The sequence below is a fragment of the Amblyraja radiata genome, chromosome 6, assembly GCF_010909765.2.
Source record: "Amblyraja radiata isolate CabotCenter1 chromosome 6, sAmbRad1.1.pri, whole genome shotgun sequence".
In the NCBI taxonomy this organism is placed as follows: Eukaryota; Metazoa; Chordata; class Chondrichthyes; order Rajiformes; family Rajidae; genus Amblyraja; species Amblyraja radiata.
Genome location: NC_045961.1, coordinates 46381795 through 46403785, shown reverse-complemented (window position 1 = coordinate 46403785; position 21991 = coordinate 46381795). Strand labels below are relative to the sequence as shown.

The window sequence follows — 21991 nt, the reverse complement described above, 5'->3', positions numbered from 1 at the left end:
TCAGATAATAGTCTACTTTCCTGTTTTTGCCACCAAAGTGGATAACCTCACATTTATCCACATTATACTGCATCTGCCATGCATTTGCCCACTCACCCAAGTCACCTTGCAGCCTCCTAGCATCCTCCTCACAGCTAACACTGCCCCCCAGCTTCGTGTCATCCGCAAACTTGGAGATGTTGCATTCAATTCCCTCATCCAGATCATTAATATATATTGTAAATAGCTGGGGTCCCAGCACTGAGCCTTGCGGTACCCCACTAGTCACTGCTTGCCATTCTGAAAAGGACCCGTTTACCCCTACTCTTTGCTTCCTGCCTGCCAGCCAGTTCTCTATCCACATCAATACTGAACCCCCAATACCGTGTGCTTTAAGTTTGCATACTAATCTCTTATGTGGGACCTTGTCTAAAGCCTTCTGAAAGTCCAGATATAACACATCCACTGGTTCTCCCTTATCCACTTTACTAGTTACATCCTCGAAAAATTCTATCAGATTTGTCAGACATGATTTACCTTTCATAAATCCATGCTGACTTTGTCCAATGAATTCACCACTTTCCAAATGTGCTGCTATCCCATCTTTAATAACTGACTCCAGAATTTTCCCCACCACCGATGTTAGACTAACTGGTCTGTAATTCCCTGTTTTCTCTCTCCTTCCCTTTTTAAAAAGTGGGGTTACATTAGCTACCCTCCAGTCCTCAGGAACTACTTCAGAATCTAAAGAGTTTTGAAAAATTATCACTAATGCATCCATTATTTCTGCGGCTACTTCCTTAAGTACTCTGGGATGCAACTTATCTGGCCCTGGGGATTTATCGGCCTTTAATCCATTCAATTTACCTAACACCACTTCCCGGCTAACCTGGATTTCACTCAGTTCCTCCACCTCATTTAACCCCCGGTCCTTTGCTATTTCCGGCAGATTATTTATGTCTTCCTTAGTGAAGACAGAACCAAAGTAGTTATTCAATTAGTCTGCCATGTCCTTGTACCCCATGATCAATTCGCCTGTTTCTGACTGCAAGGGACCTACATTTGTTTTAACTAATCTTTTCCTCTTCACATATCTGTAAAAACTTTTGCAGTCAGTTTTTATGTTCCCTGCCAGTTTTCTTTCATAATCTATTTTCCCTTTCCTAATTAGGCCTTAGGTCCTCCTCTGCTGGACTCTGAATTTCTCCCAGTCCTTTGGTAGGCTGCTTTTTCTGGCTAATTTGCATGCTTCATCTTTTGTTTTGATACTATCCCTGATTTCCCTTGTTATCCACGGATGCACTACCTTCCCTGATTTATTATTTTGCCAAACTGGGATGAATTGTTGTAGTTCATCCATGCAGTCTTTAAATGCTTTCCATTGCATATCCACCGTCAACCCTTTAAGAATCAATTGCCAGTCTATCTTGGCCAATTCACGTCTCATACCCTCAAAGTTACCTTTCTTTAAGTTCAGAACCCTTGTTTCTGAATTAATTATGTCACTCTCCATCCTAATGAAGAACTCAACCATATTATGGTCACTCTTGCCCAAGGGGCCATGCACAACAAGACTGCTAACTAACCCTTCCTCATTACTCAATACCTAGTCTAGAATTGCCTGCTCTCTCGTTGGTTCCTCTACATGTTGGTTTAGAAAACTATCCCGCATACATTCCAAGAAATCCTCTTCCTCAGCACCCCTGCCAATTTGATTCACCCAATCTATATGTAGATTGAAGTCACCCATTATAACTGTTTTACCTTTGTTGCACGCATTTATAATTTCCTGTTTGATGCCATCCCCAACTCCAATACTACTGTTAGGTGGCCTGTACACAACTCCCACAGTTGTGAAATGTAATTCAATAAATCAAATGATTTATAGCAAATCAACCGTTGGATTCCGGATTTCTTTGTTCAATTGTCAAGAGTGTTTCATTGTCACATGTCTCAAAACCGAATAATAAAATGTCTTATTTGCATCTACACAACAGATTGAAGCCCAATCATATTATTAATCCTTCCAGGGACAGATGGTTCAGAATTGAGTCCTGCTGTCTTGCAGCTCTAGGATGGAATTGCTCCTCTCCTCAGGTTCTCCCCGTGACTTATATGGGTTTCTCTTGAGTACGCTGGTTTCCTCCCATATCCTCATGTGCTGAAATATTAATCAGTTACTGTAATTTACCCCTGGTGCATATGCAGGTAATCGGCTGGGGGGGGTAAGTCATTAAAAAAACAATATGGGGGGTTGATGGGCAAATGATAGAGACTTAGTTACAGAGGCATCAGGGAAATAAGGGCAGGGAGGGGGAGTGTCAGACTAATGACTAAGCTGAATGGCCTCCTTCTGTCTTTTAGCGAGTCTATTACCTCCTACCCTACTGTAATTCCAGTCAAACATTATGTGACTGACTCTGGAGAAATCAAAGTTCAGAATCTGGTAAATGATTGTTATGTGTCTCTACGAAGAAACAGGCATGAACATAAAATAATGGAAACAACCACCCGAGCAACCCTAATACAATTTGGTCTCGCCCTGTTTCAGTTCAAGCTCATCTGGCACAAACTAAACTCAAATGAGCGGGAAGAGAGATTCAGATTTTTTTTCTCCAATGATAAATCAGTATTCTTCCAGGATTGAGAAATAGAAAATGTTGTAAATACTCAGTAGTTCAGGTAGTGTTTCTGGTCAATGGTGAGGTTTCACCAGCCTGAAACAAAAACTCTGCTTCTCTCTACATAGCCATTGCCTGACTGCTGATTATTTGCAGTGCTTTTATTTCATTTATCCAGCACCTGCACTTTTTTTGCCCTGGATTACCATAGTTGATGGATGGCATAAAGGAAAAAAGAACATGAATACTATCAGCTGATGAAGTCACATTCATTGCTCAAACTAGCCTTAAGGTAAAACTGTCAAACCTCAGTACTGATGGAATGATATCTTGTCCACTCCATTAAACCTTGAGAGGATTACTACCTCCATGATGGGGACATTCTTTATCATGTAATAAGATATTAGTGACAAATTGAACAGCCTAAATCTATCTATCTATCTCTTACTAACAATCTCTCTCTCTCTTTCTTCTTTCGTTTGTTTGTTGTTTGTTTATTTGTTTGTTTGCACCTATATTTGTGCAAAAACGGTACATGATAGCGCCACAATTTTTGCAACACCTTAAGGGCCTGTCCCACTGATGCGACCTTTCAGCGACTGTCATCGACCTTCAAGCTCGACGGCACTTGCCTGAAAAATTTTGAGCTGGATCGACCATCAGTGATGAAACCGCGAGCCGGATCGACCGTCTGCACACACACACAAACACACAAACACATCGCAAAGGCGGGGGCCAGGGAAAGCGGGGAGCACTGTCTGAAATTCACACCCGCGATGAACAAGAAGGTAAAAGACGGCTGGCACAGTACGGTAAAATATCGATTTTTTCCATGGCAACCTTTTTTTACTCGCGGGCATTTTTCAGCATGTTAAAAAAAAAGCCGCGACCTAGCTGAGGCTTTGAGTACACGGGGACTACTCTCGAGCATGAAGGAGAGTCACAAAGACTTCCTAGGACCTCGTGTCGACAATGCTGCGAGTATTAGTTGAGGGCAAACTCTTCTAAACTTGCAAATTAGGTCGCCGCAGTGGGACAGGCCCTTTACTCACTATTGTCCTGTGATGTACAAAAAATACGTTTTGTTCAGATTGCTGGTATATTTTACAAGTTATTCACATTTTAAACTTTACATAAACCAGTTTGAGAAAAATCTCTTCCATCTGCACTGGCAGTTAGCAGCATATGACGTCACAATGGGATCTCATTTACATAAACTGCCCATCAGCAGTGTTCCACCCCACAATGACATCACAATGGGATCTCATTTACGTTAAAAAAAACTTTTTTCAAAAACACTGCAGCATTCCACCATGACATCACAATGGGATCTCAGTTACATAAAATAAAAAACACAGCAGTTTCCACCTCACAATGACGCCAACGGGGGTAGGGAGGGAAGAGGGGTTATGGAGGGAGGGAGTGACTGAGGGTTGGGGAAAGGAGAGGGGGGGGGAGAGGTGAGGGAGGGAGTGGGGATGGGAGGAGGAGAGGGGAAAGAAGAGGGAGGGTGAAGAGGAGGGGTAGGGAGTGCTGGAGGATGAGGGGAAATGAGCCGAGCCTGCGCAGTTGGGGGATATGGGTGAGTGGTGGAATATTGCGATGGAGGAACGGGGCTCAACGGGTCCCACTTGGTCTATTATATTACTAAAACTCTCATCTCGTTTCTATATCTATATTTGTCTGGTTTATACCTATATTTACATAAAAACGGTACACGATAGCACTACATTTTTTTCACCACCTTACTTACCATAGTACTGTGATGTCAATTAAACAAGTTTCATTCAGATTATAGTATGTTTTACAAGTTATTGACTTTTTAAACTTTACAAAAACCACTTAAAAAAACTATTTTCCACTTCCCCTACCTGTTTACATTAAAAATTGCAGAAAAATAGTCCCTTTAAAAAAACATCGCAATTTTCATTGTGGGGGAAAGCTTTCATAAAAAAAACATTTTCATTGTGGGCGGGGGGGGGGGGGGGGGGGGGGGTGGGATAGAGGGGAGGTGAGGAGTGGGGAGCAGGGGGATAGAGGGAGAGGAGGGGGTAGAGAGGGGAGAGGGGTTATGAACGGAGGGAGTGACTGTGGGTAGGAGAAAGGAGAGGGAGGGAGAGGTGAGGGCAGTGGTGGGATAGGGTAGGAGAGGGGAAAGAAGAGGGAGGTTGAAGAGGAAGGGGAGGGAGTGCTGGGGATGAAGGGGAATGAAGGAGGATAGGATTAGGAAGAGGAATGGCGAGGTAATGGAGGAGGGGAGGGGGAAGAGGGAGGAGGGGAATGAGGGGTGAGGGAAGGAAGCAGAGGAGGGTTGATGGAGGGTGGGGAGAGGGAGGATAATGGAGGAGGGGAATAGGGGACTGAAGAGGGAGAGTCAGATGTGTTTACATTCTTCTTCTTCTTGCGTATGGGGTGCACAGCCTAAATTTGTAAGACAACTTGTTCTGTTTGATCTTGTGTTTGTGCACGCCAGGTTGATTGCATTCGTTGAAACAGGGTGGACCACGTGAAGGTTGCAATCTCCCACCTCCGTTCACATTCATCTTATATTTTACAGGTTCTTGCCAATTTGAACTTTAAAAACGTCGCAGTCGTGCTCCCACTTGCCGGACGTGTCTGCGCAGTTGGGGGAGAGTTGCCGTGACTTGCGTCACAATGGGGTCTCTGGCGTCACAATGGGAACCCGTCAGCCACACTGCGCAGTTTACTGGAATATTGCATTGGGGGGAACGAGGCCCAACTGGTCCCACTTGGTCTATGTCTATATAAAAACACAAAATGCTGGAATAACTCAGTGGGTCAGGCAACATTTCTGGAAATCATGGACAGTAAATGGCCTGTCCCAATTGGTGATTTTTTTTTGGCGACTGCCGGCATCATATCAGTGTCACCAAAAGATTTGAATATTTCAAAATCCAGTGGCGATTAAAAAACGCCGTGAATTTTTCGATTACCTGATACGTCAGTCAATGATGCTGGCAGTCGCCAAAAAAATCGCCAAGTGGGACAGGCTCTTAACTCTTTGGGTTAGGATCCTTCTCCTGAAGTCGTCAGAGTTACTGCCTGACCTGCTGAAATACTCCAGCACATTGTGTCTTTTTTCGTAAACACATATCTGCAGTTCCTTATATCTGGTATTCAACAAGATCACCATTGAATTATCTTTAACCACAGTTCCACTTTCCTGCCCTATCTCTATAATTCACGAGTTTCCTGTAATCTAAATACCATTCTAAGCAGATAATGGGGATCATGACGGAAGCCTCCTCATCACGATCCCCAGAACCAAAGACACGATGCACTCTGTGATGCTTCAGGCGACCAATTCTATCAACATATTGGACAATGACAGAAGTCAACAGCGAGCTGTACGTCGTCTGACACATGAGTGAACGAACGAACCAGATAGTGGGGATGATCTTGTGTAAGAAGGAACTGCAGGTGCTGGCTTAAACCAAAGATAGACACAAAAAGCTGGAGTAACTCAGTGGGACAGGCAGCATCTCTGGAGAGATAGGTGACATTTCGGGTCGAGACCCTTCTTCAGGATGATCTTGAGCAGGCATGGCCAGAGTACGAGCCAAAGAGAAGGGATTAAATCAAAGAGTTGAGTGATGTCAGAATTTATCACAAAGAGAAAATGTGGAGTCAAAGAAATGGCAGATACTGGAGTCTTGAATAAGGCAAAATATGCTAGAGCAACTCAGCAGGTCAGACAGCATCTGTGGAGGATGCAGAATTCAGGGACTTCATCAACTTCACAAACTATGACCGTGATTTCTCGCGCGAAGTGAGCAAAGAGGTGGCCGATTCATGGAAAAGTGACAGAGTGGACACGGACCTAACAATGGCTTTCACTGAGGAAATGGCCACAGCATTCAAGATGTTGAAAGCAGGAAAGCCCCCCGGATCTGACAGCAGTTTTTACTACATTCTGGAGACGCTGCTACCAACTGGATCCGAATGGAACAATGAACAGTTCTCCATGTCGACCTGCATGGAGAAGTGCAAATCCCAAAGATCTGGCGTCGTGCAACAGTCATCGCTCTCCCGAAGCTGAACAAGCCAAAGGATGATCATAAAAGCTACCAGCCCATCTCGCTCCTCTGCATCCCATACAAACTCCTTGAGAGGCTGATCCACAGGCGTATCAACCCCATCATAGACCCTCAACTACCCCACGAGCAGGCTGGTTTCCGCCAAGGTCAATCAATTGCGGACCAGGTAACCGTCCTCACCCAAGACATTGAGGACTGCTTTGAGGTAAATGAGAATGCAGGAGCTGTTCTTATAGATCTGACAGCTGCCTATGACACCGTGTGGCACCGGGGACTAACTGCAAAGCTACTTTGGGTGCTGCCAGACAGGTGCATGGTACGCTACATCATGGAGCTGATATCAAACCGCAGCTTTGTGCTTAAGACCAGTGATGGACAGCAGAATAGGCTACGTAGACTGAAGAATTGCATCCCACAGGGATCCGTCTTCGCTCAGCTGTTTTTCAACGTGTACATCCATGACCTCCCAGAGACCATTGCTGGAAAATATGTGTATGCTGACGATCTAGCTATCCTGATGAGACACAAAGAGTGGCAGACAGACATGCTCCTTGAGTCAAGACATGGGGACTTTGGCAGTATACCTACGACAGTGGCATCTAAAGCTGAGCGAAGGCAAAACAGTGTCAACAGCATTTCATCTAAACAACAAGGAAGCTAAGCGAGAGCTAGCTGTCTTTGTTAACAACAGGCACTTGGACTTCCAACAAACACCCATTTACCTCGGCGTAAAGCTGGACAGGTCGCTTACATTCCGTCAACACCTGGCTGGTCTCTGCGACAAGGTCATGGCACGTAGCGGTCTCATCCGACGCCTGGCAGGAACAAGTTGGGGAGCCAGTCCAGCAACTCTTCGCACCTTTGCCTTAGCTCTTGTGTATGCTCCAGCTGAGTACTGCGCACCCATATGGAGTAGAAGTAGACATACTAGTCTGGTAGACATGAGCCTTAACAGCACCTTGCGAACCATCACTGGGTGCCTTCAACCTACTCCAGTCGAGCAGTTCCCTATACTTGCAGGCATTCTGCAAGCAGGGATCCGAAGGCAAGCAGCAACTCTGGCACTATCTCGTCGTGCCATGAGACCCAGATCACCTCCTCCATCAGGCTATCAGCAGAGAGCTGAGGCCACCCCGACTGAAGTCCCGTCACCCCATTGCTCCACATGGAAAACAACCCCTAGCATCCATCCAGTCAACTGAGACAAAAGCACACTGGATAGCCACCAAGTGGTCTCAGGAGTGGAAGGCAACCTCATCTCCATTACACAGCTACATCTCTTCACCAGATAAAAGCTGTCCAGGGTCTGACCTCCCCAGAGGTGCAAGGGTGAAGCTCAACAGACTTCGTATTGGAGTTCGGCGTTTCAATGCCAGCATGTGGAGATGGGGGCTCCGCCAGTGCTCAGACTGTGAATGTGGAGCAGAACAGCAGACAGTCGTTCTGGGTGCCTCTGGGTGCCTGGGCACCTCTGGGTGCCTGTTCTACCACCCACCAAATGGAGCTCAGGGCCTGGCAGACATTGACGCAGAGACAACAACCTGGCTGCTCAACACCCGGCTTGAGATCTAACTATTCCTTTGGTTTATGTTTCATTCGCAAGAAGAAGTTAATATTCTATACTGGATAAGCAGATATTTATTTTAATTAAATATTGGGATGCCCAAAACCATTGTCTCTGAACCTCACCTCAAAATCTGTACCATAACCACCAATTTCACGCCTTTGGATCTGCTGAAGGTGAAACACAGACCATTTGGCCCCTTGTAGCTGATTCACCACTAAGAACTTTTCAAGACCACTTTCCCTCTACACCCATAATTCTTTCTGATTAAAAATCTCTCCAAATATATTTAAAGATTCAGCCTCCATGCTGTTCTGGGACGAGAAATTCCAAAGGTACAATCTTTAGAGGATAATTTTTTTGGCATCAGTGTCTTAAACATGTACTTTCTTATTCCAAGACTATGCCCTCTGCTTTTAGACTCTCCCATGAGGAAAATGAACCTCCTAGAATTTGCACTGTCGATCCCCCTCTTTTACACCAATGAATATAGACTCAATCTTTCCTCATAAGAGGATGCTCAGGATATCCTGTTTTAAGCTTTGGTAAAGTGCCACAGATCTTTCCATTAATAACAAGACCAAAACCCTGCATAATACTCCAGATGTAGTACTAGTACCGTGTGCAAGATAGTAAGACTTTCTTAATTCCACACTCCATCTCCACTGAAATGGAAACCAGCATTCCCCTAACCTTCCTGATAATTTGCAGCAGATGTATGGCAGCTGTGAGTTTGAATGGAGTCCTAAATCTAAGCTACTGGCCTCTGCAGTCTTTTGTCATTTAAACTTTTTATCATTCTCCCTTCCAAAGTGAACAGCTTCACATTCCTTCGCATTGTTCTCCATTTGCTTACTTTAGGCGCACTCAATTAACCTGTTACTTCCTTTCTGTAAAAGTGGTTTGTATCCTCCTCTCTACCTGGCTTTCTCCCGCATTTGTAAATCTGCTAATATATATCAGTCTGAAGAAGGGTCTCAACCCAAAACGTCACCCATTCCTTCTATCCAGAGATGCTACCTGTCCCGCTGAGTTACTCCAACATTTTGTGTCTATCTTCAGTTTAAACCAGCATCTACAGTTCTTTCCAACACAATATATATTTATTTCTTCCTCTAAATCAAAAATATATATCGTAAACTGGTAGGGCTCCAGTAGTGATCCCTATAGCACTATCACCTATAGGTTATCAAGCTGAGTGCTATTCCCTACTATTTAGAATTGACATGAGTGAAGCTAACTGAGTAAAGTTTTAACAGTCAGAAGGCGGCCATGATATATGGAAGGAAGGAATTATAAACATGTATTTTTCCAGCCTATTGAAATGAATGACCTGCCACTTAGCCTGAGAGCAGCAGGATTACACTATCTGTGGGAGTGTGGAGCAAGAGTGGAGGGAGGGAATATAAAACAATGAAAATTCTTATAATGTGTTTAAAATGTTAGTTTTTAATTATCATTGGATTTTAGCACTTTGTTGATGCTCTTTACACTTTTACTTGGAAAAATTAGTGATGGCTTTCAGCAGAAACTACATTTTGGATTATTTTCAGTTTCAGCTTTATCTAAAAAATCCAGTAAGAAGGGTCTTGACCCGAAACATCACACATTCCTCTCCAGAGACGCTGTCTGTCCCGCTGAGTTACTCCAGCATTTTGTGTCTAACTTTAGTTTAAAGGTAACTGTATCAACTTATAGCATGTACATCCCAAAGCACTTTTCAGAAGTGTTAGCAAAAATTATTTAAGTTGTGTTGTATTACTGTATATTTGTGTCAGATGGAATTTCTAGGAACATTCATTATAAATATATATTTATCTAAAGGCGACTTCACTAGAGCATTTAGTCTTGCAAATTTAGGTGAAACAAATTGTGTTCATACAGTAGTCAATTCAATATTTCATCTGGAAACTCATTGCTAAATGTCACCTTAAGGAAAGTAGTAGCATAACCCTTTGAATTGTGTTGCAGTGATTTAATAGTGGGTTATAAAAAAGCATTTCTGTACCTGCAATTGCATTTAAACGTCACAAACAATTTCTGCTTATAACAAATAAAATTCTACCAGAAAGTATCACTTTAAACTGCTTAGCCGTTTTACATTTCTAAAAGAGACATTAACCTGAGCTTGCATTTTTTATAAGATTATAAAATTATTGGCTATTGCTACTATAAATAACATTCATATGTCCAGTACTATAATGTGTATAGATGCAAGAGCTGTTCACTGTTCTCAAAACCCCATATGTATAATTACTGCATTTTATTTCAGTTTCCAATTTTAGTTTCAAATTCATTTTACATTGGCATAGATGGTTAGATTTTCATTTTACATTCTTTCAAAATACACAAAGTAAATTGAAATGAAATATTAATATTGCTTAGAATTGCTATTTTCCCCCACAATTCTTAGCACCCTATTTTATAAACCTAGAAAAATGGGCTTTGCTGTGCAGTGGTACAAGGTAAAATATTTTCTCAGATCCCAGATCATTATGGTTCAAAACCTCATGCATATAAGCACTAAAATATATTAGTCAATCAAATAAAATCTGTGTCAGTATTGAAGACCTCTCAGACCTTTTTAACCTTAAAGTGAAAAAGTCACGACTATATAGACATTTCGTATTTCCTATATTTCTTTACAACACAAGAGCTGATTCTAGCCCATTGAGTCAATGCCAGTAACCTATTTGCTACATTCCCATCAACTCCCTTTGGTTTTTAACCACTCACCTACACAGATGGGACAATTCACCAATCAATGTCTTTGGGATATGGAAGGAAACTGGAACACTAAGGGAAACTGATATAATCACAGGAATAACAGAATGGGAACAACATCAGAATTGAACCCAGATCATTGGAGGTACAAAGCAATAGCTCTACTAGCTTCCCTACTATGGCATCCACTGTTAAATGCTTACTGCTGGTGGGCACAAAATTACATTGTCCTTTATGTATTTTTCAGCTCTCTTCCAGTATTGTTGTAGTAATTTATCATGACAATGCACCAGGATTGCATTCAGTTAAGTGGACACTGTGCAGATGTCAAATCGTAAGAAAAAAAACATCAAGTAGTCTCTGCAACACATTATAAACATGAAGCTGAAAATTGTGATTGTCATTTTCAACTGGTTCTATTATGATAATTTCAGCTACCTCCAGGGTTGCTGGATATTACAGTGTACGTCGGGAAAAGCCCAGAGAAGTGGCCTGGAAGGCTATTAACAAACTAACTTTCAGGCTTCCAGTAAAATTATAAAATTACATGGAAATTCCAAGCAACAATTTCAACCAAAATTACAGTTGGTTATTGTTCACCTCTCACAAGAGAGGGGACAAACTTATGATAGCTTCCCAATAACTCACATGCGATTTTCTCGACTGCCAGTCTTTAAGACAAATTTCCATAAGTGAAAATTAAATTAAATTAAATTATTGTTGTTGTTTGTTCAGTTTTCATGTACTCATACATTCTACAAGTTATGATGATAAAATAGACCACTATTTGGAAATAGGATATTTTTACCATGCAGGATTTTTACGATTCCACTCAAATTGATACACACCCTCAGTAAACGAGATCATCAAAAGTCTGAGCCTGTCCTAATTTACACTTCTATTATCGCCATTCCAGCCTAGCTGCTGATCCAGAGTTGCCTTGATTTAAAAATTATCTCATTTTCAAAGCATTCCTCAGTCCTACCACTCTATATGTCTGTGGCCTCCTCTACTCCACTGATATCTCTACCTTTCTTCAAATTATTTTAACCATGTTCCCTACGTTCAATGTTCTACCACTGTGTTGTGTCTGCTACAAGTTCTGCAAATCTATATTTAAACCTTTTGATAAGTTGTCTTCATGCAGGTATTTCTGCTCACTAATGCTTCATTGGGTTTCAGAGGACCATTCAACTCAGGATCTCATCACATCCTTGGTTTAAAATACGGAGCAAAAAGTAAAATTCAATAAGTAATTGGGAGAAGCGAGCACGTCAAGAGAGTGGCAAAGCACTCTCCACTTCCCTGGATGAATGCAGTTTCAACAACATAAGCTCAACGATCTTTTGAATGGCACCCGTTCGCTAACTCAAATATTCATTCTCTCTATGCTGTACAGTAACTGCAATGTGCACTATATACAAAATAGACCACATTTAGTCGCCTGGGTCACTCCAGCAACTATTTCCAAACCTATGAGGTGTTAAAATGAAGATAAATGAGAGCAGATACACGAGAACAGCATTACCTGCAAGTTTCCCTCCAAATCACACACCATCCCAACTTGAAAATATACCAGTCTTTCACGATAACCTGGTGCAAATCCACCAGTACTGTGGGACAACATTCCCTAAAAAGATTGCAGTTATTTAGGAAGGTGGTGCATCACCACTTTCTCCAGAGCTATAATGAAAGGGTAGTAAATGCTGGTCTTGTCAGCGTTATCCAAATTCTAATATCTATTTGTAAGAATAGTCAAGGATATTTTTAAGGCGGAGATTGACATATTCTTGATTAGTAAGGATGTCAGAAGTTATGGGGAGAAGGCATGAAAATGGGGTTAAGAGGGAAAGATAGATCAGCCATGATTGAATGGCTGAGTAGACTTGATGGCCCGAATGGCATAATTCTGCTCCAATTACATGAACTTATGAAGTACCAATGGAAGTGAACATGATGCACAATAACATTGTCAATCCACCATCCACATGATGAAAAGCACATTGTTACTGAAAAGCCAGGGGATCCTTTGTACAAATTCTTCAAACATTTCTTGGTAGGAACACTCTTGTCTGAATGAAAAGACAAAGAGTCGTAAGGAACACCATAGCAAAAAACAAAGAACAGCCAACTGTCGTGCTCAAGCAGCATTTTCAGTACAAAGATAGAACACTATGCATTTCTTTCACATGGACCACAGACTACCTACACTATTTGTATACTGTGGTTTGCATAGTTTAGCAGCTCAGCAGAGAAAGAGAAAAAGGAGCCAATAAAAATATCATGCATTAAGAAGCTCTTCTTAGTAACCATAACTATGAAAGAACAGAATTGTCACAAAAACCCATTTGGTTCGCTCACTTCTCTTTGATTGTGTTCGTGCGGGGAAGGTGGGGGATTGGAGGAAATTTGCCATCCTAATTGATCCTAAGCATCTTAATGTGGTTGGCTCTTAATTGCATCCTCATTTCAGTCACTTAGGAATGTATATCAATGCCATTACCTGTGCTCTTCACCGACAGACAAATAAATAAGGGGGCAAATTGTAGGGTGTGCCTGAAATTATTCTTTTTTAAATGAAAAGTAGAATTTAAATTAAAAAATAGAAATAAAATAAATATTTGGACTAAATAATTTATTGTCAATTAACAATAGGCATTAGAATTGAATTTTCCAGGGATCTTGATATCTATTAAACTGAATCACTTGACAGTGAAACTCTGTTAAAGCCCTGGGCATTGGTGATACCTCCTCCCATTCAGATCTACTACTGTGGTAAACTTGGACCTCGTCTGTAATTTCATAGGGCGCATAATCCCCTCCCAAAATATAGATTTTATCTGCTATCCCAACAGCTCCAGCATTGAAACCTGCACATTCAAATGAACCCTCACCTTTCCAAACACAGGTATCTGGACAAAAACTGTAGACTTTATAAGTAGAAAGATCACAAATATACAAAGTGTAATTTACTGGGACAGCTTTCACTAAAGTAGCATGAAAAAACTGTCCAAATTCTGCAACTAGTTCAGACCATTGATCAGAAGACACATTGTATTTGAAGAAACAATCTAATGATGGATTGAAGGTATCAGCTATTTCCACCTCAGATCCAAGGACATATATAATATCATTGCAGGCAGTTGCTTCTGGGTAATAAATTCCTCTTGGCAAATGGCTCACTGATCTCCATTTTTTGGTAAGAGGATTGTAGGATTCAACATTTAACAGGCTCCTGATTTCTCTTGCGCCCCTTGTTTTCCCTCCGACTACAAAAAGCTGATTCATTGCGATAACGGTTGTGTGCATGGTTCGAGAATTTTTCATTGATGGAACCTCATTGAAATTGTTGGTCCTTGGACAGTAGCACCATGTCTGATCTGTTGCATCATGGTATCTTTCTGCAATATGAAGTCGTATAGATCTACTGCAACTAATATTACATCCTCCAGTAATAAATATTTTTTCACCAAAGCTGACCAAACTTGATCCTGGAAAATCAATAATATTTATAGCAGGCAATTCCTTCCAGGTATCACTCTCAATGTTGTAACAAAATGTATGCTTAAGCATACTGGGTTCTTCGGTTTTGTGAACAAATATGTATTTCTCTGTTGTGGATGGTCTTGCATCAGGAAAGAGCCCATTAAACTCTTTAAGTTTCTTCAGAGCATCATTGATGGATTCCATACATTTGGGATTGTTCAATAATAAACTTTCAGATTCCATAACATTTTCCAGGGTTTCTTTGGGTAGCTGATGCAACCGTACGAGGTTAATCAACTGAGGAAAATGTTTTTCTCTCAAATCAATATCATATTGAGTCCAGAGAAGAAGAGCATTTAGAACAGTATCCTCATCAGGGACATTCAATCCATCTGCTTCAAAGCATTTTTCCAGCAGCCCAGCATTCATTTCTAAGAAGTCACTTGATTTTAACAGAAGAGAGAAATGTTGCACCACAAATAGCAAAGCATGATTGTACAAAGCAGTAGAGCCATAACTCTCAGATAGAGACAACAGTTGTAAGCAATTGGTGAGATCGAGGGTTTTGATAAGAAAATCACTGCAGGCTTTAGCTAGCAAGGACACTTGAAGAAATGAAGACATCTGAAAGAACATTTCAACATTGGTCTCAGATATTTCTGCATGCCCCGTGTAAGCAAAATCCAGAAATGCCCTCACAGCCTCCGGAGATAAATTAGAGATTTTTACACTTCCATCATCCCTTTCCCTCATGTGAACTTCAAACATGGCTCTGTAAGGGAAAGAATAACATAACTACTGCCTTTAACAGGACATAACAAAACTGTGAACCCCAACCATTTCTTACATGAAATGCAGTTTTTAGTTAACACAATTTGCAATATACTTCACAACTTCTCAAATCACTTGTTGGTCAGGTTTTATACAAATTCACAAACATCAATATTTTATTTCAACCTATGGTCAAAGAAATTTAAATATACAGCAATATTTTTTCCAGTTCATACAGAAAACTGAAATGATAATCATTTCAAATCTATTTGGAACAAGCACAATGATGAATCACAACTGCATGTTGCAGCATCCATAGCATGCTGGCCCTTATAGTGAGAGAATGTGAATACAGGATCAAAGGTGCCTTCCTATAATAAAATAGCCTCGGTGAGTCTGTGCCTGAAGTATTGTGCACATTTAGGTCTCCTTATCTAAAAAAAGACATACTAGTCAAAGAGGGAGTGCAGCAATGATTCACTGGATTGATTCCAGGAATTTTGGATTTACCTTAGGATTCAGATGAGATTGAGAAATCTAGGACTCCATTGTATAGCTTAGAACAATGAGAGAACTCTTACTGAAATTCGCAAAATTCTTACAGGGTTCAATAGTATGGATATTGGGGAAGGATACTTGCTCTGGCTGAGAAAAGCCAAGTTATTTAATACTGGGATGTGGAGAAATGTCTTCACGAAGAGGGTGATGAGTCCTAACAATTAACTACCCTGGAGAACTGTGGAGGTTCAGTTATTGCATTCTCTTAAACAGCTTAATTAATTTTTACTTAAAAAGAAATCAGGGGATTGTGCAGCAAAATGGTGCTCAAATAAAAGATTAACGAATATTTTGAGAATGACAGAGCATCTTCGAAGGACTAAATTATCTACTACCTGTACTTTTAATTACTTTTCCATTTAAGGCAACTAATTTGCATAAACTACTTTTCAAGCACTTGTTTTATACAGATGTTTTTCATAACCTCAGGATATACCTGTTTCAGATCAAAACCCTTCTTAAGAACTGGGAAAGAGAGAAGAAAAAGGTTAGACTAAAGATGCAGACAGAAAGGGGTAAGGATGAATAAGGAATATTTCCAAGCCCAGGATAGCAATGGTTGATAAGCTGTCAATTAAGTTATCTGGTTAGTAGTTTAATAAGAAAAAAGAGAGTGAGAACCTAAAAGGACAATATTTTCCATAAATGGTCAGTTCTGACACAAACAAATTAAAGGAAATATTCTGAAACTGTTTAATTTAATATCCAGTCCAAAAGGCTACAACACGCCCAGACAGAAGATCAGATGCTGTTCCAAAAACTTGTGTTGTGCTTCTTTATTGTACTTTTTAATTGGAGTGATATGTGGAATTGGAGGAACAGGGAACTGCAAACTCAGGACTACTACTGACAGATTAACACAATGCTCTGCAAAATGGAAACCCCAATTTACATGGATTCTTCATTGTAGAGGAGGCCACATTGCAGCAATGAATTATGTACACCAGTTTGGAATATCACTTTAATTCTCTATCCCATACCCACTCTGACCTATCTGTCCGTCACTCCTGAAATTCTCTGCAAGTTTAAAATTCTATGCATTTTTTGTTCATTTCTAATTCTGACAAAATGTCTTCAAGCTCAAATGTTAACTCAGTTTCTATTTCCACAAATGCTACCTTACCTGCTGAATGTTTCCAGCATTTTCTATTTACTACAGATTTTCAGCATCTGCAGTTGTTTGATTTTCAACCCCTTCTTAGTATTTGATATAAAATCCTGTACCATAAGAACATTGATAAGCATATATGTTTAAGAAAGAACTGCAGATGCTGGAAAAATCGAAGGTAGACAAAAATGCTGGAGGAACTCAGCGGGTGAGGCAGCATCTATGGAAAGAAGGAATAGGTGACGTTTCGGGTCGAGACCCTTCTTCCGAAACGTCGCCTATTCCTTCGCCTATGCTGCCTCACCCGCTGAGTTCTTCCAGCATTTTTGTCTACCTTTGATAAGCATATATTGTAGTTAATAATACAAGTAGTATTCCAACGATGTCTCTTTAAATTTACCTGAAGAAGTCACTACATGCAGCAAGAATACACCTATGGCATGGGAACTTTTCTCCTTTGACAAATATAGTGAAATCAAAGAATACGTTTTGCTCCCGGAAGTTCTGAAGCACATTCAAAACCTGCTTTCCATGAGTCTCAGCCAGCAGAGAAACGTTTTTCTTTTCAGTCGCTCCATTGCAAACAGCCCTAGAAACGGAATCCATGATTGACTAGGTTTACTTCTCTAATCTGTAAAGATAAAACATTTCATAAATTATATCTGAAAAAATACTCTCAAGAAGTTCATGAGCAAAAATAGAAAATGCAGGAGATACATAGCACTAAATAGCACCTGTGGACAGATAAACTTAATTAACATTTCAGATTAATGTGATTTCACCTGGCTAAGAAACTAAAAAAAGTGCTTGAGTCACACAGCAGGTGAGTCAGCACCCCTGGAGAACATGGATAGGTGACCTTTCGGGTAGGGACCCTTCTTTGGACTGATCATTGTGGGGGGTGGGTGGGGGGAAGAAAAAAAAGCAAGAAGCGAGGAGGGGCACGACAAAGCCTGGCAAGTAATAGATGGATACAGATAGTAGTATTTTTGATAGACAGATGGTTGGACAAAGGCCAGAGATTAAAAGACAGAAGGTGTGATCGAAAGAATTGAACCTAGAGGAAGGAATGTAAGTGGAAGAGGAGCATGAGGGGAGAAATAGGTGCAAGTCCAAGTGTGGCACAGGAGAAAGGAGGGATGGGGGGGACTGGTTTTGGAGAATTGGAGAAAATTGAAGAATTTAATATTCATATTGTTGGTGCAATACGAGGTGCTGTTCACCTCACTCTGGCATTGGAATAGATCCCAGGACACAAAGATTAATATGGGAATGGGAAGAGGAGTTAAAATGCAACCAGGGGATCCAGGAGGCCATTTGGACCAAGTACAAGTGTTCAGTGAAACATATTGTCGAGGAAGATCCTCACATGCAGTAATTAGCTGAGGCTCAAGTAACTTTTTCATGGATTCATTCAAGCACATGAAGGAAAGCCCGGACACATACACCTAACTAACAAAACACATTAACCTTGGATCCAATGGATTTGAACCATTTGGACTAGCCTTGGGACCATGTCAAAGAGCTTATTGAAGTGTACCTGGCTGCACAGCAATGTAAATCTTTTGAAGAAATATAGTCAATCAAATTATTTTGATGGTATCTCACAACAAAGCTATGCTGACTTTCCCTAATTAACCGCCGTCTTGCCATTTGAGATTCAAGTTCAAGTTCCATTCATTGTCACATGCACCTGTTCCTCTGAATTATTTCCATTACATTTCCTACAGACATTAAATGCACTGGCCTGTAATTACCTCACATATCCCTGCATTGCTGTCCTTCAGCTATCTGGCAAAAAAAATGTAAATCAGTCATGGCAATCATCTCTCCTAAAACAGTCTGGGGTAGTCTTATTGGGCCCTAAGGATTTATCCTCCTTTATGATTTCGAAAACATTTATTGCATCTCCTTTTAAAAATGCTAGCATGCTTTGGAATATCCCATACTCCTCTCTGAAATCTACAACTCCAATGTGCATCTCCGTAGGTGAATAAAAATGAGGTTTTCATTTAATCAGTCACCCATATTTTTTGACTCCACAAATAGATTGCCTCTTTAAATAGATCCTTCACTTTCTCTGGTTGCCCTCTTTTCTTACTATACTTATATAGTGACTTGCCATTACCATCTTGTCTGCCATTGATATTTCTCTTTGCCCCCTTTTGTTTAGTTACTCCATCGTAAATATACTACACTACTGAAGAGCCTCACTTATGTTATGTACTAAAAATCTTTTCTTAGATTGTTCAATTTAATATATTCTTGGTGAACCTGAATTACTTGTCCTATTTTTTGCCTTTCATGGCAGTGATAAGGGAGAATCAGCATATTAGAAAATCCATTGCAAGTTATGTAGAGATAATAAAAATCATACCCATTCAGGTCACTAATAATGTGAAGGAAATGTTTGGCCATATAGAAATAGGTATTTTGTGTACTGTTGAAATTTTAATTTTAATTGTATTCATTTATTTGCATGTCGACTGAATATTCATAATTAGGGAGTTCAAACAAAACAAAATTGGGTTGTATGGTCACCTTGTTTCTTACAATAAATGCTTGGTCACACACTGAAATAGGCAGTAATCTTACTCGAGAAGAACCAATCAGATCAACTTTAGTTTGTGCAAGGGTTATGGCCGTAATAATCATATTATTTTTCCTCTCACTGGCTACATAATGTGTTCTTCTGCAATACTAACATTACTCTGAAAAATAAATGCTGATTAGTATTTTAATCTTGAAATCATAGAAAAGGAAATGAATATTTCACTAGTTACTGCTTTTTGACAACATTGATTCGCTAACACTATCGTAATCTAGAGGCAGCGATATTTATACGTTCCTTTCACAAGTAATTTAGAAATGAACTAAACGAATGTGTTTAAAAATAAAACCCAGCGGTTTTGCTTACTTAAGTGACAACGCTCAACATACAAACACACCCACCAACTGAAAGATAAAACAAAAACGACTAATACTGGATTCGATGGCAACTGGGAAGTTCCATCATTCCAACTGTATTGCCTATTGGTCCTGATTTTTCAATAGCTTAATTCTGCACGTATCGCCATTGTTTCAATAAATAAAATAGCGGTAAAGGTTTATTTACTTGTCTTATTCAAGTATTTAAATGACAAAACAGGATTACAGTGCAAATATCCATTGTGGATAGGGTTAGGCCCGAATACCAAAATAAAACACCAAGAGCACAGATGGAGGAAACGTCCCCCTTCCATTCTGCACCAGATGCTGTCTGATCCTCCAGCAAACCGCAGCTTTTAACTTGGATATCCCCCTCCAACCCCCCTACGCAGTCTTTAAGTAAGACTGGGAAACTCTCATTTTACCTCGATGTACATCGGACGCAAAATTCGAGGAAGAACAAACGCTCTGAATTTTCACCAAAGCTCTAAACCAGTTCTATATTTCGGAGACGTTCAAGGGGCCACACGCAGGCGATGGCTGCGTTAATTCCCTCGCATCCCTTCATCTTGCGCCAGGGCTGCGGCCGCTCACTCCCCGGGTACCTCGCCACTCAAACCCGCACCTCCCGGCTTTATTTCGCGGCGTCAATGTCCGCATGTTTGATGTGATACCTCCAATATAAATGGATGAAGCATTTCATGTTCTGCCTGATACTCACCGCACGACGCCGCCCTCACCGCTGCGGCTCTCACTGCCATAGCGACCAAAGCGGGTGCGCAGCGCCCAGGGCGGCTGTGACGATGGCAGGCGCCATCTTGAGGACAGATAGAAGGTGCAGCCGCTGCCTGGCAAGTGGGCTGGTGATGAGGGCCATGGCTGTTACTTAACGAGTGCAAGGTTATAGTATCTGCACCGCACTTTAATGTCTGATTATATTCCGGAGACTGCAGATTTGGGTTGCTGTCACTAGATTACCCTTCCTCTCGCTAACGCAGAGGCCTTGTCTTAGTATCATTTGCTCATGTAGGCTTAAATCAAGACTCATGGCTGTTTAATATCTACGTTGAGTTTAGTTTATTGTTATGTGTACCGAGGTACAGTGAAAAGTTCTCTAGAGATGTTGATTGACCCACTGAGTTACATTGTGTGTACTTCTGTAAACCAGCATCTGCCGCTCCTTGGGTCTACTCTAATTGTCAGAGAATTGTACCGACAAAGGACCAATGACATTCCTACTTGCAGCAGCACAACGTCTGTGAATACGATACACATGGATAATATATAATAAGGAAAAATTCAATAAATAATCCCAGTATTAGGGCAAAAAAAAGAGTGAAGTTGTTGGTGCAACCAAAGACAACCTTGGTTCATAGGTATATCTTTAACTAATGCAACAGAAATGAATCCGACCGGCAAACTGGGAGCGGTGTGGATTGTGATGATAGCAAGAGTGTGTGGTTGGTCGTACTGAGGGAGCTGCCCAGGAAAACCTGAGATTGTATCATCCCCCCAAGGTGTGAATCATAATCTTCATTAATAGTACTTTATACAGCATCAAATGGAGACACAAAAGATTGCAAATGCTGGAATCCAGAGCAACAAACTGTTGGAGGAACTGAAGAAGGGGTTCGGCCCGAAACGTCGCCTATTTCCTTTGCTCCATAGATGCTGCTGCACCCGCTGAGTTTCCCCAGCAATTTTGTGTACGTTGGAGGAACTCAGCAGGTCGAGCAGCATCTGTGGATGGAAATGTATTGTCCATATAATGATGGAATTAGATGGCGCTGCAGTGGTATTTTGAATTTGCTTGTATGTGGAGAAGATGGTGCTCGCAAATATCTATATATAACCAAAACTCTGATCTTGGATGTGTATTTATTTGTGTGTGTTTGTGTATAATCACATCTTCTCGAAAAAACGACGCGTTAACGGTAAAATTTTTACATATTCCGGTAGCGATTTTTCCCCCTGGAGTCCAAAAACACCTTATCTGAAAGACTCATGCTTTATTTCTCGAGTTATTATGGAAAATGTTCAAAAATCTGACAAAACCTTGAAATTAAAAAAACTATTTCGTTGATGTCACAATGGTTCTGCGTGCCTGCCCTCTTCCACGAGCTGTGAGTGACGTCACACCCCCCCCCCACCTCTCCCTCCTCCCCCCATTATTCAAAAGACGCAGCCCTCTCAC

At 40.9% G+C, this 21991-nt stretch overlaps 1 protein-coding gene across 2 annotated transcripts; it reads right to left on the bottom strand.

Moving 5' to 3' along the window:
• Positions 1-10182: 10182 nt before the first annotated feature.
• On the bottom strand, positions 10183-20611 carry kbtbd3 (kelch repeat and BTB domain containing 3). 2 transcript variants are annotated; one of them, XM_033022686.1, is made up of 3 exons: positions 20519-20611; positions 17270-17500; positions 10183-15204 (listed from the first exon to the last, which is right to left on the bottom strand). In XM_033022686.1, the coding sequence occupies exons 2-3, from the start codon at positions 17473-17475 to the stop codon at positions 13605-13607; spliced, it is 1806 nt and encodes a 601-aa protein (XP_032878577.1). In that variant the 5' UTR covers positions 17476-17500; positions 20519-20611; the 3' UTR covers positions 10183-13604. The 2 variants fall into 2 exon arrangements, with proteins under 2 accessions (XP_032878577.1, XP_032878578.1); XM_033022687.1 differs by lacking the exon at positions 20519-20611 and adding an exon at positions 20223-20507.
• Positions 20612-21991: the final 1380 nt, after the last annotated feature.

Excerpts from the sequence above, each read along its gene's own strand:
- kbtbd3 (XM_033022686.1), bottom strand. The coding sequence starts at position 17,475 with ATGGATTCCGTTTCTAGGGCTGTTTGCAATGGAGCGACTGAAAAGAAA. Across the intron at positions 15,205-17,269 it reads GCATGTAGTGACTTCTTCAG|AGCCATGTTTGAAGTTCACA; the intron begins GTAAATTTAAAG and ends TTTCCCTTACAG.